Here is a 26,548-nt window from a genome sequence, read left to right as displayed (position 1 = left end):
TACTTAATTTAAAAAAAGGCGTGCTGTTTGGTAAAGGACTTTCTTAGATATCGTTTATGAAGTCACACGATTCTTTTTATTGTTTTCGATTGTTCTGATTTTGATTTACTCCAGCATACTGGAGAATTGCAAGCAGAATTACGTAAATATGTCAAATTTTGTACCTAGTCTTTTACCGTTCTGAAGTATCCACTATCTTTCATTTTTCCTTAATTATCCCTTGTTTTCATAAAAATTCTTCTCTTCATGCCAGTTACTCACATACTGTTCCTTTCGCTTCGAACGGGCTTGGGTTCCATTCTTCAGGACATGGTGTATCAACACTTGTTACAAAGTGCTTAAGTTTTAGTTTTGGTTTTTTCATATTCTTCAGATGACCATAATTTATTGAGGTCTCATCCTCTGGCTACCCTTCAAGTTATGTCAATATCGCAGATATCTTCAATTCCAGATTTTTGCGAATCTTCAAACCCATTTTTATAACTCAACAGCAAAGTTAGTTATGCTATCTCTATTTTAAGTGCGTTGCATTTATTTTCATTAAAAGACAAACCAATGTTTATTTAAATGATATGAAAGCCTTTTTCATGGATGTAGAATATTCAATTATGCAAATATGTGGTGTTCGCTCATTATTAAATTTTGACATCTCTAACTATTCTTTCCATCGATTGAAGAATGTGTATGCGAGGGAGTCTTCAGTCTGCTTTGGAACTTTTCTCTCTTCTCGACCCCATGTTACGTTACTGAGGATGTAGGGAATAAGAACTCTAGTACTGACATTTACGAAAGAAATTTGAACTGCTCGTGGGAATTTGAAAGATGCAAAGTTTATTGTCCCATCCTTTTTAAAATGAATAAGGAGAGAGGCATTTCAGGTTACTGTGGAAGTCCATGTAAGTTGCTAAGAGAAAAACTAAGATTTTATTTTGATTATTCAAAAAGTAGGTTCTCCAATATCGTGAAAATTTAAATGCCAGTTACGAAATTATCAGCGGAATAACCAATTCATCTAGACCTGCGTATCCTATGTACCTTTATTTTCGGATGTGGAACCTTCCAGTAGATTAGATAGAAGCCCTGAAAAAGAAAGTAGAACGAGGCAGTCTACTAAATAGAAGTTAAACTAGTGTATGGTCGACTGTGAAAACAATGCAGAATTTGTTAACACTTAAATCTGTCTGCTTTGGAATTTAAAAAGAAAATCCAAATGTTTACCCCATGACTTCATTACATAATTAAGAGTAGTATTAAAAAAATTTAATTACCTAAAAATTGTTTCTGCTTCTGAAACTATCAAAGCTTTCAAATTTGGACCAACATAGAGCCTAACTATGTGAGAACTCCAGATGCATTTAGCCGTATGTTACTTCCACTCCACCATCTTTCTTAACCTTACTCTTTTATCAGATTCAAAACTCAGGTCGTGTGAGCGGGTTGGGTCTGAGGGAACAACTTGAGCTTATGCGTGGCCAGTAAATCATCAAACATTTTTCTGATTAACCATAAGCATAAATAGCGATCTTATTTTAAACTACTCCTACCGGGGTACCACCTTTACAATCAATAATTTTTACTCTCTCATACTCCTCTTTAGAGGAAGTACTTACAGCGCAGATTTTCGATTTTTTTAATTTCAATGGAAATACAAGTTTTGAATTACCCAGAATTTGAAAAAAGTGGCAAAGATATTTGTCCGCAAACGTTATCCACAATAAATTTAGATTCATTGTCTGTAATATGCAGAACTATTTTGCAGCCATCGTATTCGGTGATTAGTTTTGATATTTAATCACTACATTATCAATTGTATCAAGAATAAGTCCTAGTTTTTAGTTAAATAAAAAGAAACCTAGAGGCAGTTTTCAGATAACCATCCTGCGCTCTAGTGCAATTTTTTTCACCCGCCTACTTGAGGGTTAAAAAGTTGGTCTTTCAAAAAATAATTTATAATGAAAAATTAATTATACTGGATTAATTGACAAATAAAAATAGTGTATCAACTTACTAACATACGATCTACGACTAATTTTGGTTAGTTTCTCTTTTGATTTTAATATACATATAAAAAAAGGTAAATAAAAAGAGAAAGTAACATCATAAATTTATTGAAATATTTACCTATTTCAAAAAATGTAAACAATAAGACAAATATATAGTCATACAGTTATAACATTATATACAACAATAGTCATAACCATTTCTTAGACTATGTTACATATAAATGTGCGATTCGAGAACAATATTATAGATGTTCTTTTCTTTTTTATCCATTACTTGAAATTATAATAAAAACAAAGCAAGCATACATAATAAAAATTAATAACACGTAAGATTGATTTTTTGTAGTTGTTTTAATAAAGATATATTCGGTGTAAAATAATCAATTTATAGAAATATACATATAAGTTTTTAACATTAATTAAAAACAGTAAATTCTATATTATTTATATTAAAACAATTTTTTATTATTATTATTATAATAAAGTACAATATTTACATTTGAGTTATCCTTAATTTGATAATAACGTAGTTTTAATTTTATTTTTTGTTATTTTACTTTATTCACTTATTATTTTATTTTTTTACAATAAAATCATAATTATAATAGGGCAAAGGCATGGAGTTAAAGTAAATGTACCACTGAGATTCCACCTACCACAGCAGTAAATTTATTTACAAATAATGTTAATATTTTTTTTAGAATCATAAAAGCAATAAACCTCAATAATTTGTTGTTTTCCCCTCTCAGGATGTTGGGTAGAATTTTCCACATTGAGCAGGTGGAGTAAATAATTTTTAGAATAACCTATAATATACTTTACAATATAACTACATTTATAATTTCATACCTAACAACATATTCGTATAGGTAAAATTTCAAAAATTGTGCTGTACAGAAAATAGTCTACCCATAAAACAATATATAAAAACTTTTTAATGTAAAACTATAATTAGGATAATATTAAAAGACTTAAAATGAATAACTAACTTTTGGTAGTTATACATTTTAATTAATAACATATTTACTATTTGTCATGGCCATTAATATTCAAATTAATAAAGAAAAGAAAATAAAAAGGAAAGAAACAGTTGTTTAAAAAGCTTGCCACTGTACAATACAATAAGTAGTGAGAGTTTTACATCAATATTTTCAGAGCACATTTACTGTAATTTAAAGTAAATGTTTTAATAAATAGTACAAGGAAAATCGTGGAATATTAAAACTGGAGATGCAAAAACCTAAAGAATCCAACAGCGTTTCCTTCTGTTTCTGTTTGTGCCCCTTCGTTTCTCTTTTCCTCGAACTTCTTTGTCTTTCCTTATTTCACGTACAAGTGTATAGAACGCATCATCAACACCCATTCGAGTTTTTGCCGATGTTTCCACAAATGGTATAGCATATTGTCTGGCGATCTCTCTAGCTTGGTTCATATCGACTGCCCAAACTGGTAAATCACATTTATTGCCAACTAATACCATTGGCACTTCTTCAGCATCTTTAACTCGTTTAATCTGCTCCCGATACATACCAATATCTTCGAAAGATTTAACACTATTTACAGCAAAAACAAGTAAAAATCCTTCACCTGTTCTCATGTACTGGTCTCTCATAGCACTGTACTCTTCTTGACCTGCAGTGTCCAAAATGTCCAGCAAACAGGTTTCCCCATCAATCACTACTTGCTTCCTATATGAATCTTCTATCGTTGGATCATATTCGTCCACAAAATGATTTTGTATTAACTGTATAGTTAATGCACTTTTTCCAACACCTCCTGCACCTACCACTACCAATTTATATTCAGTCATTGCTGATTGAAGCACACACCTACTACACAAAGAATACACCACTTCGCCGATTGAAAACGTGGTTAAGGTTTATTATTAACTTTCAGGGCGTTAATTAAATTGTAGCTTTAAAAGCCATTTTTAATAAACGAATCCAAAAAACAAAAGTAGAATGAAACGTTACTACATAAATTATTTGTTATTAGAGTAAGCCTAACACTACTGTACTACAACAAAAAACAGGTTAGCCAACATGCTACTACTACTAGGGTTAGAATTTGGAATTTTAATAAAGTTTTGTGTTAAACCATTAATGACATGAATAATTTTAGTTTATTACTTTTATAAAGTGATTTATTAAGTAAGGGCAATTCATTAACGATTCTATTGTTTAATTCTAATTTAAATTACTGCTAACCATACTACCCTAGACAAAAACATTACCTTAAAAGTAACATTCTCTAAAAATTCCATTCAAATGTGTAACTTATAAGAGGTTAACGTTATGTTTAATTACTTTGGTAATTTACAGAATAAAAATTAAAAAGTTGTTCATAAACCCATTAAAACAAATAATGTTAATTACCAGAAGAATCCTATTTCATTGTTTCAATTCTAATTTTCAAGTTCGGTATGGGATGCCAATAAATTGATATCTATTTACTTAAAAGTAAAAAAAATAATAGAATTTATTATAATGCATAATTTTTAAGCCTTAATTTAATATTTGGAGAATTTAGATGAATACTCTATGCCCCTTTTACGGTATACTGAAATATGATGGAAATACAACCCCGAAGTCTGGTACAAGCTGGTACTGGTTAGATTGAACTAGAGAGATTTTCGAAGCTTTCAATTTTCCATGCATCATTTGAGACTCGAAGCTCTCCTATTTTTAAAGATGATAAAGAGTATACCTCTCCTCTATGGACTGAAAATACTATTGTCGCGAGTTGTAATCCGAATGGTAAAGCGTTTGCCTAGACATCTACATAGATAAACCTTCAGAGAAGACCATTTAAAGTCGTTGCAGAAGTATAGCTACAGCGTACCATGACGATCTTTTTACGATCCTCGACTGGAAGATAGCTGGTACAAAAGAGGCAGATTCGCAATAGAAATATGCCCAGTATATCCATAACTTAATAGATCAACGAAGTTATTAATAACGTTATAGAAAGGGCGCTAAAGGCCACTCTAATAACAATGGGTTGTCTGCAATGGAACTCGAACAATAGAAAATGTTGAAAGGAGTGGACAAGCTCCATATTTTCAGGAACAAAGTAATCAGGAAGTGTAACTCAAAGAACTATAAGTGCTAGCTTTTTAATCACCATCCATTGGGCACAGTTACACATTCTGCTCGACAAACCTCATATAGAGATGTGAATCGGAGTATGCTGAACAGGTTGCAGATACATCGCTACTTTATTTCTGTAGTTCTCGGTTCCCAGGTATGCCGAGAGAGGTACGAACGTTGATCATCTAAATATTTGTCCATATACAGAACAGTTATTTAATTGAATGACAAAAGAAAGTCATTTGAGATGAACTGCGTAAAGCTTAATAACTTGATAATGGGACGCAATCTATCTATTCTTAACACTGTGAAGTCTGTAACAGTATCTTATAGTGCAACATTTTTTTAATCTGGTTCTTTTTCTTCAATAATTATATAAATTCATATAGAGACCATTATTTATTCCATTACGTGCGTCGTTTCTTCAATTGAGAAGTCCAATTCTCCAGAGTAGTTCCCGTGCTACTTTAGCAGTACATACCTTTCTAAAATTCCGAGGACCTAAATCATAGGATTCATCCAATAATACCACTTAGTGTACATCACTTTTTTCCTATTTGGTAAAATTCGCCATGGAGAAGAAACTTTTTCTTGTTTAAGTAATTTAAAGCAAGTTATTTATGGATATCTCAAATAAGATGAGACGTTTCTTTTTATCGGTCTGTATGAATAAAAGCTGTTTTTTTTTATATATATATAAACGCAGATTCTTTATAAAATTATCTCACTGGAGTTTTATGGGTGTTCAATTTAAGAATAATTTAAAATAATAATTTATTTATCAGATATAAAATATATTATTTACGGCTTTCAAGCAACAGTCAAATAAAACTGATAGCATTGATACAATAGGCATTAAAATCAATTAAAAAGGAAACAAAATTAATCTCCTACAACAGTAGTGCTAAAATAAAAGAAATTAAAACAGTTTTCAAGATAATAGAGCACAAAAATTTCAACATTTTATAAAAAGAAAAAGTTAAAATCAAATCAAATTTAAAACAAAAAAATGTACATCATTTTCAATTAAACTTCATTGAGCATCTATAATTTTATCACAAGTTGCAAGGCAATATGTATCAATCAGAGTACTGGCAAAATAAATGAACTTTAAAAAAGTAATAAACCCAACAGGAACAAAACAGCTTTGTATCGCAAAATAGCGAGTGCCAATATTTTTTGGAAATTATTTTATAGAGTAAATAAATTTTGAATTCATGCACATCTATAATCGCCGTATTATTGGACAAAAGCAAACTGAATTTTCATATTAGTATTCGAAGTGTGAGTAAAATAAGCGATTCTGCAACTTGTACGCTGATTGGCACATGTGTTTTGTAGGCATAACACAATTTATATATTCTGTTCTGCTAATTAAGAGAAGAAATTACTGCAGAGCATATGTTCAGAAATAGAGTTCTCGGAGGTACCGAAGAAATAGCAGAAATGTCTGCGTTGGAGTTCATAATAAAACAATAAATAAATTAAAATTTACGTACATCTTGTGCCCTTTTATTGATAAAATCTTTTAAAATCTACAATAAACATGTTTTCTTTTTAACATGTTCAACATTTTTTTTTTTTTTTTTTCTAAACAAGTTTATCTATGCCTAACTGGAACGAACTTGTAATGAATGATAAAGTAGTATCTGACTTCTTGGTTATCAACTTTCCGTTCCAGGATTCTGGAATGTTGGCATTGGTTCGAAAAACAGAAACTGTACTGTATTTAGTTCTTCATCAAGGCAAGAAAATAGAGAAAAATAGACAGATAAAAAGAAAGTGAGAAGAAGATCTGTGTCCTTTCATTATTCGTACAATTTGAAAAAAAGAAACAGATTGTGCACACAGATTTGTAGCACTGATGAACTAAATACAGCTCGAAACGTTGGCATAATGAGATTTTCTTAAGAAAAGTCAACATTAGATGGCACCTCCTAGCGTTTTAATTGAACCTTATATAAATATGCCACCATCCACTATCTATAACAACCTAACATTATATTAAAAACATTCCAAAACAATAAAAAATACTAAATGAGCCTTTAAAATCAAACGTTTATTCGCACTACCGTCATAGGATAGAAATTTTCAAGTAATAAATGGCTCGCAAAAAGTTCATATACACTAATTAAATAGCCTGAGAATACAAAACATAGAAGTAATAACACCAATGAGAAAAAAAAAACAAAAAAAACGGCCAATATTGTACAGATGCATTTTTTTTTTAATCAGTTACAACAGATATAAAATAACACGTAAATAAATATTTATTTTTTCCTTAACTGGTCGCCAATCTAATTGGCCAAAAATAAAATTTAATTAAATTTCGCTGCAAATGATTTAAAATAATGTATTTACAATAAAAATATAATATTTTCACATTACAATTGTTGCCATTTTAGTCATTTCCAGAAAAAATGACATTGTCAAAAATAGTTAACTTTAACAACCATCCTGATTTATTAATTTTCTTTTTCTTTTTTTTAACATATTCCACAAATTCATAAATAAGTTTGCTAGTATATGCAAACATTGCCCTATTGCAAAGAGATTGTAGTAAAATTTGCTTTCCTTATAGTCAAAATAAACTTTCAACAAACAATCTTCCTGTAATATTTTTTAATTTTTTTTTTTTTATTATTATCATTATTAATTTTTAAATAATTTAAGGACTAAAATTCTTATTAAAGCACTTCCGAGAGGGTACGATTTTATTTTATTTTTTCTGATTGGACGGTTCACTATGGAAAACGCAGCCAATATTGATGTTGAGAGGAGCGTGTAGAAGTCTTTTGTCACAGCTCCAGAGGCCTAAAAAACTGCCTGCAGTAAAATGATGCTATTGATAACGGCTGATCTGATCGAAGGTACAGCTTTGGATCTTTCTCATAAGGGAGTTTTTCATAAGCACTGCAGTATTCGCGGTCGAATATTACTGTAAACATAAATATTAATATTTAAATGGGATTATAAGAAAATATATTCAAATAATTACCATACAAAAATAACCAAAAAAACAATTTTGAATCAAAGAATCTACTCTTCAAAAACACACGGAAAGATTAAAGAATAACTTACTCTGGTCAATATTTTCCCTGCCAAGTGCAGTTATCCCTAAAAATAGAATTTCTCTATACAACGAATGGCCGCGTCCTTTTAATTTCTGCCTCTCAAAAGCCAAAAATTTTAAAGGTTCTATTAAGTCTCCACATTGTAAACAAGAAATCGTTTTCTGCATTACACTGAAACGAAGATTGCATTTTAAACTTCAGTTTTTACTACAAACTTCTTAAACTAAATAATCTTTATAAATTTAAAATAAACATGTCCTCACCTCTGAGGGACGGTTGTCTGATCCATGACTAATGCGCTAACCAAAGTACTTGGTTGATTGTCCCGATTCCATGACAAAAACATTGGCTGGCCAACCTGTAATATGATTAGGTTAATAGTAAAACAGAGTTTGATAAATTAAAAAGATGGTTGATATGAGAGAAATAAAAAAATTACTATAGAACTGTTAATTAACTTCCACGTATTTTGCTTTATGGTTTCCAAAAGGCCAGGGATGTAAATTATAATTAATTTCTTATTGAGAAACTACAAATACCTCGTCATGTAACCGAGGATTGTGCCACATAGTTGATACAAGAACATTTGCAGCTGTAGCATTTGCCCAAGATTGATGAGGTTCTGTAAGAGCAGAAGCACAGCCTAAGGCTAGACCTGGTAAGTGTGACTCGATGTTAATGCGAGTGAATGCCCACACCTGCAATGTTCCAAAACATTCTTTTCAAATAACTTTTTTTATATGAGGCCTTCAACACTAAATTGTCTCTTCACGTACTTACCATGTTCCAATAAATTATTGGATGTTCATCGGCAAATTTTGCATACGTTAAACATGAATCACCTTCAGTGGCTAATATTGATTCAAATTCTTTCCTTAATACTAGTGGATTTAAATAAGGCACAGTGATCGGATCACTAGTAACTGGTTGTGCCTTAGCTGGATCGGCAAGTGGATCTGTTATACCGCCTCCTGGAGGTGGTTCGCCACTACTATTGGGATCTTCTTGACCATCAGCACTACCATCTCCCAAGTGAGTTCCACTTGTACCTAATAAAATGTAAAGTAGCATTCCATCAATGAAAATATTTTATAACTAATGCTAATGAATTAAATTACAATGCTCGAGAATTATACCACGAATGTTACTACCTACACTTACCTAAAGAAATAGTAGAAACTTTCCGTTCTTTGGTTACATTAGAAGAAGGCGGCATTGGTGAATTTCTGAAGTCTAGCACGGTCACTGATAGTAAGGGTACGGTCGCCTTGCCACAGAACTGACATCTTAAAAAATGAAATGATTATAAAAGAAGTTGCTTAAAAGGATTCAAAAAGGTTGGGGGATTTTCATCGCTTAGTTGATTCCTTGGAAATAAGTTTCAGATCTTTGCAATATTTCGTTTTTAAGATATTCTATCAATATAGGATTCTCTAAAAACCACTTTTTCAGATTCAGGGATTCTTAAAACAGATATTTCAGGCGAAAACTCGTAGAAAATATGACAAGATAGCAATAATTTCCCCACTTAAGAGAAAGTTATAACAAATGTTTAAAATTCGTCTTATTTAAAAAATAGTTGAGACAATAAATATCCATATCGTATCACTTCCGCAGGAAATAATCAAATAGAAGATTTATTATAGTGTTTCAATTCTGTAGTTCATTTTTATATTAAAATATAATATAAAATAAGAAGATTACTTACTTTGTATTAAGATTAGAATCTTCAGGTGTCCATCCTGCCATGATTTCTTCATCATATAGAATGGAGTTGCAGTTATGACATTTGGAACATGTAGTCATTACAATTTGCAACGCAACTGGAGCAGAAGCTTCTCTTTGACCCCATGACATTAAAATACTTGGCTGTGACATATTGGCCACACTCTCTCCTTTGGATAAAATATTATTTTCAATTACTTAAGGTTTCTAATAGAATAATAATACTTCTTTTTAGACGAAAATAGTTATGAAAATATTCATTAGATATGACTTCATATTTGCCATAAAAATTACTAATACTGCGCAAACGTCACTCTGTCAGCTGACAAGAAATCTTAACAAATAAAAAAAAAAATCGATAAATATATGTGAAATTACCAAGATTATAATCACTGCCTTTACTACTGCTATCAACAAGCCATTCTGCAAAATTTGCACTTCCCAAGTCAGTCTGGAGATGTTGGGCCCTATTTAATGGTGAAAATTCACTAGATATCTTTCTTCGTTGCGTTCCTGATGGATTTTCATCGGTACAATCTGTGTCATTTTCGTAGAAGGTTTCACGTTCCAAAGTACTTCGACTAAAACATCAAGTTAAAAGAATTATAAAGTAATCAGACATCTCCCATTAAATATTACATGTAAGGCCCCATTAACAACGTGCACTAGCTAATTTATAAGACATAGTACTTATTAAAAGTATAGATGGATAAATAGATTTTATTTAGTAAACTTCTGTATTGTATTTCCATTCCGAAATCAGATTTAATAGAAGGAAATGATTCCGGAAAATATGCTATCACCGGCGAAGAATGATAAGCCTGTTAATGAGTTAGTGAATACTTACTGGCTCGCTGATTTCACTGGAGTACTGTTAGCTGAAATGACTCCCTTAATTTCATCAAACTTTTTCGCCACAGTGTTGGCAGCAGATTTCAGACTACTCAGACCTCCCAGTAATATCTCATTAGACTTCTTAGAGGTGAGGCTACTCGGACTGCACACAAGAAAATATAATTTTTTCATTTTCACACTTAAATTTATTTTTGAAAATTAAAAGGATTGTTTTTATAAAATATATTTTTAGTAAATGAATTATCCGGTTATTAGTCAATTATATAAATTCATTTACAGTACATGGGCACATCTTTAAGAAAAAGCAAATTGTCTGAGCACTATTTGAAGATAATAACAAGCACGCACCCAATCTAAGAAGATCTTTAAAATTTTAAATTTTATTTGCTGCAGAAAAGGCAAGTCAAGGCTTGGAGCTTTATATTTACTACATTGAAACTCTCAAGAAATCCAATTTTACAGTTTGATTCAGCACGATTGAAGGTTCTTCTGAAATTCATATATTTGCTCATCTTTACATAAACTGACACTACTGTTTAGTATTTCTTTTACAGGAATCATTTTCTATTCTGTCCTTTATCGAGAGCTAAAGCTTACTTTACACACTTGTCAAATAGAATTTTCGCTTCTAGAAGATTTTTCGGCAAATATTTATTTTTCATTTGCAAGTAGCCAAAAAAAGAAGCACTTTCAATTGCCAAATAAATAGCTATTTGCATAGAACATATGTTTACCTTCATTAACATCAAATTTTTCACGTTAGGAAGTGTAATTATTTATCATTTAAATCTGCTAAAAAAGAAAGCCAGTGTGATAAAACTCAATTTCAAATTGTAATAATGTTAAAAGCTTTTAAAATCCATTATATTGTAATTTAAGCAGTGTGGAATTTAAAAAAAAAAATATACATTCTTCAGAAAAATATTAAATAAAGTAAAACTGTGAAAACATATTTTTAAATCAATTAAAACAAAGCCTACCTGAGACTTGTAATAGCACTCTCAATCATCTGAGCATTGATCCTATCAGCAGCTTTGCGCAGGCTAAATCGGCCTGGAGAATAGCGGCTGTGGACACACGGTACCAAGCACTACTGTTATGTGCTATTTTCTACTTAAAATACATTCAAATTTTTTTAAACATTTAAGAAGTTAAATAAATAAAATAAAATAAATAACTAGCACGCCAAGATTGCTCAATTATAACTCAGAATTAAATAAAAAGTTAAGTCATAGAAAGCTATGCAGAAAATAATTTCACTGGATGTGGATAGGTATTTCAGGAAAAGAGAAGATAGAAAGAGAAAAAATAAGAGATGCAATATAATGTAACATACTTTTCAATTCAAAATTTCAATTGTTTCAAGATTATAATTATAAGGATGATGTTTTCAAGTAGTTTTATGCATTCACCAAGAACATATGCTGTTATCCACCCAGAAGTTACCACATCCTCGAGCTGCTGAACTTGTGAAAGTGGAAACTACGTTGAAACACGGTGCCTTACAAAGATTGTCTTAAGTTACAAATACACTTTTATTGGCAAACTTCGACCATCAAATGGAAGTGAAGGAATGGTAATCTCAGTGGATATCGAGGGACTGGAAGAAGTGTCAATTAAAAACAATTTAAGGCTACACTTTGCTGTGGAGGCTTTGAAGATTGGGAATAAGTGAAATTGGCATGAATCAAGTGTTTCGTCACTTGAATGAGATGCCAGAAACCAATTAATCCGTTTAATTAAATTAAAAAAAATATCTCATGACCTTAGAGCGTAATTCTCTCCAACTAAATGGAACATGGTTACCAGCTAGGTTATCATACGGGCTAAATTGTTTAATTTAATTAAGTGAACTTCATAAGATTTTGCATTTAAGTGTTATTACTTTAATTTTAATAAGCCACGTAACTTTTTTTATGCAACATTATTGATTGTGTACATTTGAGTATTCTATACTATTTTGTATATTCTAAGAAGGTTATTAAGAAATTGCCTGAACGGTATTTCGGTAACTTAGCAAGTTAAACAAATTCAAGATTCTTTTCTGTTCACCCTTTAAGACTAAAGTCATTGAAAAAATTGAGAACTATGAATGTTACGTCGTCTGTTAACGAGAATAACGGTCCAAAAGATAAAGTTGAAACAATTTAATTAATAAACTTTAAATCATAGAATTTAAATGAAAAAAATTATTGCATTTTTTTAAAATGGAAATAACATTCTACCAATGAATCTTGTTGAACGCCAGGATGGGTCTGCAATACTGGACAATGTCAATAACTTCATCCATCATAAAATACTTGATTAATTTCATTTAAACCAGTTCTAGTTTTTGTCCATCTTCAGATATTCAATTATAAGGTTTTTGCTGATAAAGACTCCTACATTGTAAAGGAGTAAAGCCTAGCCACGGAACCCTAAAAATTTATTATTGAAAAGGTATTTAGATTTAATTTTGAAGTAATAAGACTTGTAATGCGAGTGATAAATTACGGTTTAAAGGTCACGTTTCGAGAGGTCATAATTTTAACTATAATAAGACAAATTTTATTGGACACTCTGAAAGAAGCCAGAGATATGAAGTTATTCCAATGCTTTCCCTTGACTTCCCTTTAGAGTTTGTCGCAAAATGAAATCGTCACTTGTGATGGTTGGAAAATAAGGCCTTACCTCATAAAGTAATGGGCATACATAGGCAAAAAAAGGGATGTCTGGCAAAAGCCTGTGAAAGAGATTGGTGTCCCCTAGTTCTAGTTTGCAGTTGATAAAAAGATAGGTTGGGTAGTAGATGAAAAATTTAAATGCTTTTGTAATAAACAGAAATTAATCATAAATACGCATTAATAAAATATTTAATTCTTTTAAAGGGGCTTTACGCCCAACTATCGATCACGAGATGTCCGATGAAGGCAACATAATTTACAACAAATTCATTTTTTATACCATTTAATAATTTCTTAGGGCAAGTTCGGGAATCAAACCGAGTCTGTATAGCAATCATTAAATCGCACTATTCCAATCTTTTACCACATATTATTATGCTTATAACACTTGTTATTCTGACACTTAATATGTACCTTTAACCTCCTTCATATTCTGTCAAATATTACTTTGAAAAGTAGAAGTCGAATTTCGTTAAAAAATCTGTTAAAGTAATACCTGAAGATGGATGAAATACGAAATCGATCACAAAGAAAACAAAGAAGCAAACTATGACGGATCAATCATTGATGAATCTATTGCTAAGGACACTTTTGAAATAATGTTTAAAATTGAAAAAAAAAGAGTGTTTAATGAAGAAGGAATATCAACAAATAAAAGAAGCTGATAGCAACGAATTCAAAAACAAAAAAGTATAAGTTGAACACAAATTAATTATTAAAACAATCATGCAAAATAAAAAAAAGAAAATAAATTCGGGAGAGTAAAATCATGCAGAATTGCTCACGTGAAAGGTAGTTTGAAAGGGCCAAAGACAGGTTGTGATTCAGTTGTTGTGGCCGTTGATGATGAATTGATTGGCATTGTAGATGAACGATGCATATGAGTAGATAATTCTTCGTCTGATTCATCTGTTTTAGTGAATGTTGCGCTACGAGGAACTGTTGAACTACCCCAGTCTGAATTGGTACGACGATCGAACAGTACTGGGGCTCCACATTGATCTAATTCTATTTCTGAAGCTGTGAGAGAAACATTTTCTTGCGTTTTGATTTGAGGTTGTGACTCATTCTGAAAAAGAGATGCGACGAAGTGTTGCGGGAAGTCTTGTTAAAATTAAATGAATACGAATACTCTAATATAATTACATTTTCTTCGTCTTCATTTGCTAGCGCCCCTAGTGGATCATTTTCTGTGACAGGAGTTCTTGATGGGCTCTTAAGCAAGCTGCTATTCAACTGTTCCTCGCTAGTCGCCGTACTATGCCTTAAATCATTCTGTTGTCCAGGTGAATTATATTTATTCAACCTTGCACCAAGAGCGTTTATCAATCGTGACCTCTTTGGTGTGTCCATCCTATTTATTTCCTCAAAGCTTCCACCTCCTGCACTGCCTAAAAATTTGTATTTAGTTCATGTTATCTCCACAAGAAGGATAGTTTCAAAACATCACCAGTAAAATGTTATTTGTTTCGCTGATAATTATTTAATTTTCTTTACGCAATTTCAGTTCGAGAATCAGATCAAATTGTTATTGCTAAAAATAAGAATATAGTGGAATAAATTAGGTGCCCCTCTCCTTTTACTTATCACTTACCTGCATACTAAGTGACATTTCTGCCAAACATTCTATACGAACTGGTCATGTCTTGCCAAAAAATTTAGAGCCTCAAAATAAAGTAAACATAGTTTAGTGCGTCCTCTATACCTAGATTCAGGACCTTGTAGAAGCGGACCTTGCACTATTGATCGAATTTATTAACCATTTACATGTAAGAGCAGTCAGCCAGATTCCCAGAAGCTGCGAAGTATTTAATAACATGCCCTAGTAACAGCAGCCCGACTAGAACCGTCTGATTACTACCAATCACGCATCAAACCCAACTTTTTACATAGTAAAACATTTACAAATACAGGAGATGTAAAATGTTGTCCAAATTCCAATTCTTTCAATACATTATATTATATTATAATTTATCTTACATACCAACTGAGCTGCCAATATTTTCTGTCGATGATTCATAACTATCTGAGGCAGCGTTATTATCCTTAAATTTAAGCAGATTTAGACTTCCTCTGCGGTTAAAAAGTGACTTAGAATTACTATTAAAAGCGCTATGCTGCGTCCCTTTGTTTTTCACATCATAATTAGTCGGCATAACTTCTGCCTTCAATGTGTGCAATTTTGCTAGTATACCGGCATCGTTTGCAAAACTCTCTGACCTACAAACAAAATAATCAAACAACTCAACTGCAAATAATAAGTATTATTTGATAACGGAAACTAAAACAAACAAAAACAAAAACCTGGTAAGGATTTTGTAAGAGTTGTCCTGTACAGAAGGCTTAACAGGAGGAGGGCTAACTGGAGGTGGTTGACGATGATGGAAATCCGTACATGAACCACTCCTATACGTCCATCTTCTAATACCCGCACCTGGGCTACCACCGCTGTTACAAAGAGGCTGACCAAGCGTTGGGGATGTAGCGGAAGTTGGAGAATGGTCTGATAAACCTAAATCAACTTGTTCTTCTATCAATGGACCTGCTATTCCAGTCATAAGAAGGCCGGCACTACTCTCAACTAAAATCATCAAAATTACTATTTTCAAACCATTTTAAATTCATAAAACTTCTTAAAGAGGATTATTAGTGGTATGTGTGTAAATTTATTAATTACTTTCGCGAATTAAAGAAATTACTACTCACATGGTTGTTGTTGCTTGAATGTTGTTGTAGGGTTAATTAAGGGTAAACCTGTAGGACGAACTATGCTTCCCAAACGAGATCTAAATTTATCAAAAGCAGCAAATCCTTCAGAAGTGGGAGCAATGCAATTGTCTGGAAAATATTAAAAGTAATTTAAGTTGATAAACTCCGCATTTATCTTGACTCAGATTGAAATATAAAGATTGAGGTTGCCAAGGAGGGCGATAGAGAGATACTTAAATAGTAGAGGAGAATTTATATAATAGAATTTTATCTAATTCCGACTGTTATAAATTATTATTTAACCCATTAAGGAAGAGGGAAACCCAAATTGATCAGATGAAAATTATAAAACACTGATTTTATAATTACAAGTTATGTTCTCCACATAACCTAATTTTATTAAACTGTCAGAGATGCTTAAATAAGTTTGATCAAAATCGGCTACCATCTTACTTATAAAATGTTTACGTTTTTGAGATTTTGTCGAAAACAGTGCCTACATTTTTTTTGTAGAGTGTTTACAAATAATTTAGGCACTTTAGTTCTATAACTTTTATTTGAAACTTTTTCCCGGGTTCTTAAGAGCACTTCCGAGTTAGAGAGGAGGTTGATCTTTCTTCTTAAAGTGAACTTAAAAAAAGTTATCTCTATAAGGGTAAAAGATGTAACCACAAATTAGAAGCAAATATTTCAATTTTTTGTTTATTTCTCTACTTTATGTAGTTTTAAAAATTGTTTGTCGCTAAAGAAATGCTTACTTCGGAAGTAATTTATTTGTTTTTCGAAGTAAGTTATTATTATTTACTAAAAAATGAAATTGTAGAAACATAAAACAAAAGGTCGATTAAAGATTTCAACAAATTTTAAGTCGCTATGAGAAAACGTCATCTCTTCAATTTTCCCAAGAGCACCAAAAATAGTATCCTTTTTGATTAATTAGCTAAACCTGTGGTTACTCAATGAAATAGCTAAACCAAAGTCGGCTTCTTACGACGTACAAAGGTGTTCAAAAGGAAAGTAGCTCAATTTCCTGACCCAAAGTACATATTTTAGTATTTGTGCCCACATGCAGGTAATGCAATTAGCAACTTAACCTAAAATTAGTAAGTAAAATAAGTGGGATAACAATTTTGAAATTACTGCTGTGCATTAGCAGAATTAATGCTGATTCCACATACCAGAATCTGTTTCCTCGTACCCTACTGTCCTGTTCTTGTCACTTTCTGATTTGTATCCCATATCTTCCTTTACACTGTCTGGAAAATTCTTACCTTAAGTTTTCTTTTTTTTATATTACATTCCAATCTCCTTAGCCAACATCATTTTTAGTTTGTTAGATTTTTTTTTATATAAAACTTATAAATTTGATAAAAATTAATTAAAGTAGTGTGCCCTTAACGACAATTACGACAATCCAAACACAATTTCTCCTTTAGGTTTTAAAATTATTATTTAACAGTAAATTGCAAGCGCTTTTGTTGTCAAATTAAAACACTAAAAATTATGAAGGACATATACATACATACATCCATGGGGATAGGAAACTATCCATTGGGAAAATATAACTAAGGAGAAAAAGAGGATTTTTTTCTAATAAATCACCTACAATTTTAAACAATTACTTGAATATAAGAACTAAGTCTGAACCAGAAAGACTGATACCGATATTTCTTACAATTATTTAGTTTAGTCTTGATACCTAGCATATTTGGAAGAGCAGAGATTTAGGCTTTTTTTGCGAAATGGAAGAGTGAGGCGCGATAAAATTTTGTTGTCGTTTGAACCATATAGCATCATTATGACTGAAGGCAAACACGCAAGCAAAGCATAGTAGAAATTGTCAGGTAATCCACCTAATAAACGCGAAAGTTGATGCTCCGGTAGGAAAGCAGAATCACGTTTTTCGACAGTAAGGGAATAATTCAAACAGTTCCTGTAAACCTGTTACAGCAGCGTACTACACGGCAATATTGGCGGCACTGAGGGAGCAAATAGCAATGAAACCGCCATATCTGCAACGAGATTGTAGGCGATCGCGTCATAATAACGTACTTCCTCAACTTGCGCGAAACAGGCCATGGAATATTTGGCGAAATTCAACTTAAAGTCTGCGCAAACATTCGCTTAATAGCAAAGGTTCAATTTTTTCCCCATTCTCATTCCTCAAGTCATAATTCTGGTGCATTCGATTTGTGAACTCAAAAGCAATGTTGGAAGAAATATAAACAATTCTAGAACCAAGAAAGATTGGCTTCTTTTATTTGTGAGAGATCTGACAGATCCGTAGTAAAAGAGTTCAGAAGGGGACTTCTTTAAAATAAATCACTGAAATACAGTTGCAGAGTTAAAAATTGCTGCACAGCTGTATAAAAAATCAGTTTCAGTCTTGCTAGAATAACCTTCTTAGAAAATGATACAATTTTTTCAAATACAACTGAACATGCCATTCTTTTGTTTGTTTTTGGTGTGCTAAATTTCTTGCTACAAAATTACATAATAATTTTTTTTTAACCAAACACCCATAACAAGCTTTAAATTTTCAAAAAATATCTATTATCAATTAGAAGCCATATTTAAGGAAAGCATCTAGCCTAAAAAATCAAGTACTAAATGACAGAAAAGTTTCACTAAAATTACTCTTAGAAGGCCAACATATTAATTTACTTGAGTGATTAAAAACTCACCAACGAATTTATGAGAAACGGAATCAGCACTGTCTATAGAAGTTCTAGATCCACAATTAGCTGTCCTGTCTGCTAAACCAATAATGTCTTCACCGGCTAGGGAAAGTCTCCTTCTGCCTGCAGTTAAGCCTGCTTTTCTAAATAATGCTGCACCAACTATTACATTCCTGTTACGACAAAACAAAATCTGGCATGTAACACTCACAATTTCATCTTCTTTATAACAAATGCACTTGACAAATATTCTTAAAATATACACTTATGATAGATTTAGATTAGATCTGAATCCATGGGGACCGGCTAGAAAGTCAGCACTTAGCGTTTCAAAGGTACCCACAAGTTTAGGACAACTGCTCCAGTCCTGTCTGTTTAGATTTAACACTCTGTTGATGTGAACTAATAAAAGTATGAAGGCTTGAATTTTTCTTCTCTTTAAAGCCGATCTATGGGCCATACAACTGGATCTCACAGAAACAGTATGGGCAATGCCGCCATTTTCTCTTCTTCTGACGAAATCCACTCAAACATCGAGAGTCAAGCAAGCCCTTGAGATGGTTGTGTTTCTTCAGTCTGCAGAGAACTACGATCAATCGAATCGCTATCCGGCACTGTTGGGGAAATACGTAATAAACTTAGGCGAGTAGCTAAAATGAACTTTTTAACCTGACTCAGGTGCAGGGGTTTTAACCCACCATTCTTGCGACTTGCTGAAAAGAAATTTCGAAGTGCCAGTTAAAGATTTGAGTTGCGCGAAGGCTTCATTAGACTTCTCCAGGCCAAGATTTCTTCCGTTTTCCGAGCTTCCATTCGAAATAATCTTGTTTTAAATTTCAATCCGAGTCAATTTTACTTGTAGCAACAATTTCTTTAATACTTACGATTGGTTCAGGCGGCAGACAATCGTTGTGTCTTTCTCTATCATAAAAACTTGAGAGAATCAGTTCGCTCCCAGATCAAGTTGAAGCAAAACTCTTAAATTCCCAAAAAATCGTATTCAAGAAAAATATTAAATACAAAACTATAGATTTTAGAAGTTTAGTGAGGAGTGTACCTAATGAAAATTTGAAAATAATTTATTTCATTTATGAACTAATAAATTAGCTTAGTATCAATCTGAAAAATGTAATGTTACCTCAGTTTGTTCCAAAGGAGTTGACTTGAATTACTCATGCCAGATGGCCATTTTGCCTCCAGCACTGCTCTATTATAAAAACCATATGTTATAGCATTCGGTTGAAGATTAGATCGCTTCATGTGAAAGAGTAGCTTTACGGCCACTACCGGCTGAGAGTAAACTCCGCATAATTGCATCATCACTCGATAGCAAATCTATGATCATGGAGGGTGTGTAATAATTCTACTCATTCTCTGTCTCCCTTTCTCTAGATAAAAATGGCATAACTAAAATCTTACCTCATCAGCAGGTGTTTTATTTTTATGAATTTTCACTAGAAGTTCGTAGGCATATCGAAGTATTGCTGGAGGATTTTGTGTTGTCAGAATATAGCTTGGCAAGTGTATAAACCAGATACTGCAATTAAAACAATTAAATTAGTTAGAAGAACTAAGTAAGTTTTTCAGAGTATCTTAAACTATGTGAGATTTCAAAGGCAATATTTTTTATTTTGTAAAAGTTCACATGAGTTAACTTATAGTAAATCTTCCCTAGACAGAAGTCTAAAAGTAGCAACAATTCTGAAGAAGCATTAAACCTAAAGAAAGTTCTCCAAAATGAAAGCTAATATGACAAAAGAATTCTCTAACGTTTGAACATATAAATATTCCTTAAGATACTAACCTATAGCAAGTTCCTAAAAGACATTTCGCCCAAAGAGGTGGGGACGCAGCGAATTTTCTAGCTAACTTTTGCGCTGTTTTTATTTCATACTTAGTTCGTCGCGCCATTGGGCTACCAGGAGTTACGCTGTTACCACTAAACCTTCCTCTATCTATTTTATCTTTAGCCTGGGCGTTAATGTTTGCTATTTTATTTCTACCGTCGCAAGTTTCTCCAGTTTGATGTTTCCATCCGCAACAAGGACGTCTCAGCAGAGCAGGATCCAGATTAAATCCCTGTACAACAAGCAACAAGTGGGGTTATTAATGAAATGTTCCTGCACTGACTAGAGATCCAGCGCAAGATAGAGAGAACATCACTTACCTTATAAACGAAAGTTTCTCCAGTAGGTTCAGGAGGCATGAAGAATACCGTTCGATCGCTGTGCTGCGATTCATCTAACTCCAACAGACGGACATTTTCATCATCACTATCCATCTATTAAGTGACATTAAGGGAAAACAATTTAAATATTCTACTGTTTTACGAAAATAAGTCTCCCACAAAATAATATTAATATTAACAAACCTTTTCGGTACATTCGTCAAAAAATGCTAATCCAGCGTCCATGTCGGACACGAAAGATCTCTCTTCGATAAATCTGATAAACATCTGTGTTTTTGTGACAAGGGAAAAAAATTTCCCATGGGTTTTTTCTCGAGATCTTAAAAAACCTTCAATAAACAAAAATCAGTGATTATTTTGTGTGATAACTTCTTAAATTCCTCTTTTTAAAAAAATGAACTATTTAAAATTTTGGACAAATGTCAAGAATTGAATGTACAAAACTTACCTTGTAAATCAAATAATGAAGTAGCATCAGTGGTTCCAACTGTTGGAGCTTTAGTGATTGGAAGTAAGAAATTTCTGTACCCTTTTAGTATGGTCGCCATGAATTTCAAAAAAGCCTCTTGTATTTCCAACTCTAAGTTTTGCTGTCAGTTTTTTATACAAAAAAAAAAAGAAAAAGAAAAAAAAGGATAATAATGTAAAGCATAAAGCTTAATTCATAATTCTGATTTTAAACTAATTGTTCAATTTTAAGTTAGCCATCCAAAATGTTTCTGGATTGCCATCAGCGGTAATGTTGTAACGTATTAGTTCATTTAACTAGCTGATGTTTCAGCAACGACATTAAGAGTAACTTCCTATTTATCTTTCAAAAAGACATGTTGCAAAGCGAAGGAAAGGCCCTTTATTTTATGGGTTTGTGGGGACTTTTTCAGGCCTTATTTAATTTTATAGAGTTTCTGATTCATAAGTGGAAGGCTGAACAATATCTAATGGAATTATTTAATTTTTTTCCATTATTATTTTCAATTCAGAGATGCTTATAAACTAGGGGTGGGTATGGCAATAGTGCTGTTAAACATTATTATGAATATCATATTTGATTTTATTTTGTCTTTAATTTACAAAACTCTTAAATGTCATAGCATATGAAAAATATGTAGCATTATCAAATCTACCAGTTTTGTTTTGACTATGTTTATTTTACGAGCTATTACATTTTATAAATGTGTACTAGCAATATAAATACAAATTATAAGCACAAAAACCTAATCCAGTAAGTGCATGTGACAGTGTGAACATTGATGGGAATGCGATGTTAACGAGTTTTCCTGCGGTTTCGCTACCATCAAATCGTTGAAATATCAGCTAACTTTGCAAGGCCTACGATTACAGTATAAATGTAGGAATTGTTAATATTCAAATTAATAGATTGAGGCGCCCATAGGGTGCCCAAGGACCCTGAGGTATTGTTTAGCCACTTGCTTCAAGGGAAATAGTGACGTCCCTAGCGAACGTGCACTTCATCGTACCTGCTTGCGTTTAGCAAGCATTCATGTGATTATTCAGAATTCTTAGCTATAAAAGACAACCGAATTAATAAAATTCTACAATATAAATATTTGAATTAAAACCTCTTTCTTTTTCATTTGAAATTCCTTATCTATTGAATTATCGGTGATGCTTTGATTGACTGGCTCCATCGATTGTTTTATAAAATCTTTTAGCTTTTCGGAAAGCACATCAAGATTATTTCTTAAAGTTCTTCCTGCTTTCTTCGGCAAAAGCTTGATCGAAAGATGGCGCTTTTCTTCACAACTATTTGAAAAAGATAAAAGAAATGTGATGTAATCCTTAACGTTCAACTTCATCGTAGAGCAAAGACTTTATAAGTACTAACAATGTAATATTATTGGTATCCAGATCAACAGAGTTGACATCAGAAGGAAGGTCATGAAGATCAAAAAACCTAGAGTCCACTCCAATAAGATAAGGAACCGGAGCGTGTAATACCTCAGCCAAACCAAGCGGACATAATGGTATATATGGACACTGCCATTTAAAGGGGAACATAATCTGAAAAATATAATTTATTTGCATCAGACGAATACAAAAATTTATAATGTAATTTTAATAATATATCTGTGACTTCGTCAAGACTTTAATTCCAGAGAGAAAATTTTCGGTAATAGCAAGGGAAAGTTTTTAACTAAAACTGCTTAATTGGTGCTCAACGTTTCGGGTACCATTGGCGCTTTTATCATTCTTAGTCTTGAAGAACTGTGTACATTCACAGCAATTAAACATTTTAACTACCAAGAAGCTCCTGATGGAGGGCCATCAATGGTACCCGAAACGTAGAGCACCAATTAAAAAGTTTTTGATATGAAGACTTTCTCAGGCCACTGCCACACAATACCTTCATAAAATAAATATGATTGATAGTTCAAACAACTACCAAAAGTTTTGGATATTGATTATTTTTTAATGTTAGTATAACATTACATATAGCTAAAATATGAATCTCTAACCATTGATATGGCTTCAGCAACAGCAGTCAGTACATCAGGTCTCAAAGAATGGACCAAAATTTTTTGTTCAGTCAATCCACAAAGCAATAATAATAAACAATTATCAGAACCAAGGTGCATTAACAACTGGCGAAACCCTGCACCACTGGAAAATAAAAATCTAAATGTTTAAATCCTTTTAATATTGTGGATAGTTCTGGAATTAATTTACGTAATATTAAGTGTTCAGCTTTTTCTTTTGAGTATTAAGTGTTCGTTTTGAGTTTGGCTAAATCTCTGAGGAGATACTTCAATACATAGAGAATTAAAGAAAAAAAAGAAAATTAATGCGAAAATACCCGATTCCAATACTTCTTTTCAAAACTATCACTCATTATGTAAAAATAAGAAAATGGCACGTGAAATGTAGAAAAAAAAGGAGTATGCTTGTGAAAGTCGAAATAAAATAAATTACCTTCGAGGTAAGGGCACATCTTCAGGTTGGGTCAAAATCAAACGGTCTGTTGGAGATAATTGGACTAGAATCCTAGGACGTTGTTGTGAAGGAAATGGTATATCCTCAATTAGATAAGTAATAAACCTTTTATTTTTTTTAAAAAAAAGAGAAAATATATATATACATTAGAAATAAGATAACTCATACTAATTATATTTTTTGAAGCTTGTATTACCTTTCGATAGGCACCGGATGACTAATCGGACTTGTAGACATTTCATATAAAAAATTCAAAAATCTTTCATAAGTATCAAAAAATGGCCAACGGGAAAGAAGGCATATGCATTTATTGATGTTAAACGTCCAGTCATCTTTAGTTTCATCATTTTCACTATATCCAAGAGCAATTTTCTGTTCCTCTGTCAATTTATTGCGAGAATACGGCTCGTAAAATGTTACAGCAGATCCATACAACTATAAAATTAAAAATAATTTTCTAGCAGTTGCACATCAATATACCATCGTTTTACCTCTACTTTTTTTTTTACCTTCTCGGCGGCATCAGATACTGTTAGCACAAAAGTTGAAAATATTGGAACTGGCTCCTGGGCTGATTTCGGCCACTTCTCTAAAGAACATCCCATTGGCAAACAAAACATTGGTACCGTTGTCGGAAGTGGAAGATTTGGCCTGTCATTTTCAGGGTACCTCAATAAAATACCTGAAATAATAATTTTTTAATCTCATTTTAATTCTTAAAGTAGATATTCTAGTTTTTGTTTTTTGTACTAACTTGATTTATAATTGATCAAATTTGCCCTATTCATAGATTTTTTATAACAAATATAGACATCTGATCCAACCTGTAAACAAAATACATGTAGGTGCTGCCATCCTTTCTACAAATATCACCTTATGTTCAAGAAATACTTACAAGACCCTTATTTAAATTTTTTTTGATCATACAAAACGCGTGGGGCACAGTTTCTCCTTTGCTAGTTATAATCACAGCAATATCAGTTACAACTAATGCATTACAGGGTATAGTTGGCTGAGCTCTTCGATAAGTAAGAAAAGTTTTCGAAGTAGAATTGTTGACATTTGCAGGCCTTCCTCCAGGTGTAAATTCCACAATTTCAGAATCTGACAGAATTCTTTCTTTGCCCTCATACATAACCCTAGAATTAAAATTAGGATGAAAATATTTTATTGGATATTTTAAGTTTATCAGCGTATTTAATGGAAACTAACCCAATATCCACAAGAGGTGGTTTATCTCTACCTCTGCGATAACATAGGAAGACTTCTTGACTACGTATACTTCCATGATTCAAATCTGCCGTAATGCCTGTAAATAAAAAACAAATTTGCAATTCAGAAATTATAATTATTTAGAAAACCCTTTCAGTACCGCGAACTCTCGCAAATTATTAAGCCCAAATTATTTTTCTAAATCACCTTCATAGATTTAAAACCATGAAAAGCTAGTTTGACTCCCTCAAATGTAGGTTTTTCCCCAGACAGTATCAAATATTAACTATAACCTTTAAAGTTCTCCTCTTTTCATGAATGTATCTTTTGGTTTTTATTACAATTAAAAATAAGATTACGAAAATGTGTTGCATACTAAGTGGTACCTCCTCTTACTTTCGAGTTTGGCCGGTTGACTTTATTTTTTAACACTAAATATTTAATAATAACTGTAAAATATGCCTCCTGCAAAATCCTGATGCAAGGAGTAGCCAAAATATTCATAGACTTAGTACTGCGTTCTACCTGAGGGTCTTAACCTCCGTAAGGTCAGGAGTGCAAAATCACTCTTAAATTGCATATGAATCGTACAATAGAGATAGAGGTTCACTTTAAAAGGAATTTTTTCTTCTTTTTTTTAGGGATTGTACATTATAAAGGGAAGGACGAAACTAAACCTAAATCTTACAAATGAAATTAATACACGAGCCGTATGATGCGACTAGTTATTGCATCATTATTTAGTAATAAACCAAAATATACATTTTAAGTTAACTCGAAATGTATTATACAACTGAATCATTATAATTTATTTTGTTTTTTTTCTAAACATACCTGTAGGAGTTCGTTTAATTACTGTATAACCTTCGGGTGCTTTTTCTTCTTGGGATGGGAAAATTACGGTAATATCTGTAATTGGAGCCTTGCTATGGGCAGCTTTTAACTGTGAATTGTCTCGAGAAAAATCTTCTAAAAGTTCGTAATCTGAAGGTAGACCAGCAATTACAAAATAATCAACGACCTTCCACTCATCCATATTTAACCGTTTGAATATCTATATTAATATAATCTCTACATTAAAAACTGTATTAAAACCATTTCATTTTATTTTTTTTTATTTTTCACCAACAGAACACAGCTTCACAACCAAATTATAAAATAATATTTTACTTGAAAATTATAACCACCACATAGTTCCACCATCATTACGCAAATAAAACTTAAGAATGATTGTGTACATTACTATTTATCAGTTAAACTAATGATATACATTTTTATTTTATTTACTATTGCCTCGGGACAAATAAGCAACGTCTAATTAATTGTTGTTATCGCCATTTTGAATGATTTACTGTTTTTTTTCTCCCCCATTTTACACATGACAAGAAGAAAACACAAAT

General features: G+C 32.1%; 2 protein-coding genes across 4 annotated transcripts; both read right to left on the bottom strand.

Moving 5' to 3' along the window:
* Positions 1-2,092: 2,092 nt before the first annotated feature.
* On the bottom strand, positions 2,093-4,058 carry Ras85D (GTPase ras-like protein 1). The gene has a single exon (XM_074123079.1). The coding sequence runs from the start codon at positions 3,811-3,813 to the stop codon at positions 3,244-3,246; it is 570 nt and encodes a 189-aa protein (XP_073979180.1). The 5' UTR covers positions 3,814-4,058; the 3' UTR covers positions 2,093-3,243.
* Positions 4,059-7,656: 3,598 nt separating this feature from the next.
* Positions 7,657-26,506, bottom strand: Crag (DENN domain-containing protein Crag). Of its 3 annotated transcripts, XM_074123070.1 has the most exons (33): positions 25,983-26,505; positions 25,149-25,245; positions 24,832-25,075; positions 24,691-24,760; positions 24,446-24,618; positions 24,133-24,371; positions 23,916-24,041; positions 23,462-23,606; positions 22,831-23,006; positions 22,565-22,748; positions 21,433-21,574; positions 21,168-21,313; positions 20,964-21,077; positions 20,601-20,875; positions 20,216-20,333; positions 19,935-20,131; positions 18,803-18,969; positions 17,297-17,374; positions 16,116-16,247; positions 15,714-15,990; positions 15,394-15,629; positions 14,556-14,800; positions 14,195-14,478; positions 11,727-11,813; positions 10,739-10,888; positions 10,270-10,472; positions 9,875-10,061; positions 9,328-9,452; positions 8,947-9,215; positions 8,706-8,864; positions 8,430-8,524; positions 8,174-8,337; positions 7,657-8,030 (listed from the first exon to the last, which is right to left on the bottom strand). In XM_074123070.1, the coding sequence occupies exons 1-33, from the start codon at positions 26,182-26,184 to the stop codon at positions 7,891-7,893; spliced, it is 5,646 nt and encodes a 1,881-aa protein (XP_073979171.1). In that variant the 5' UTR covers positions 26,185-26,505; the 3' UTR covers positions 7,657-7,890. The 3 variants fall into 3 exon arrangements, with proteins under 3 accessions (XP_073979171.1, XP_073979173.1, XP_073979172.1); XM_074123072.1 differs by lacking the exon at positions 11,727-11,813 and having other exon boundaries at positions 25,983-26,506; XM_074123071.1 differs by lacking the exon at positions 17,297-17,374 and having other exon boundaries at positions 25,983-26,504.
* Positions 26,507-26,548: the final 42 nt, after the last annotated feature.

Source organism: Rhodnius prolixus, unplaced genomic scaffold (assembly GCF_049639745.1).
Source record: "Rhodnius prolixus isolate KJV_2025 unplaced genomic scaffold, Rpr scaffold_14, whole genome shotgun sequence".
Lineage (NCBI taxonomy): Eukaryota > Metazoa > Arthropoda > Insecta > Hemiptera > Reduviidae > Rhodnius > Rhodnius prolixus.
This window is presented reverse-complemented; position numbering and strand designations above follow the sequence as displayed.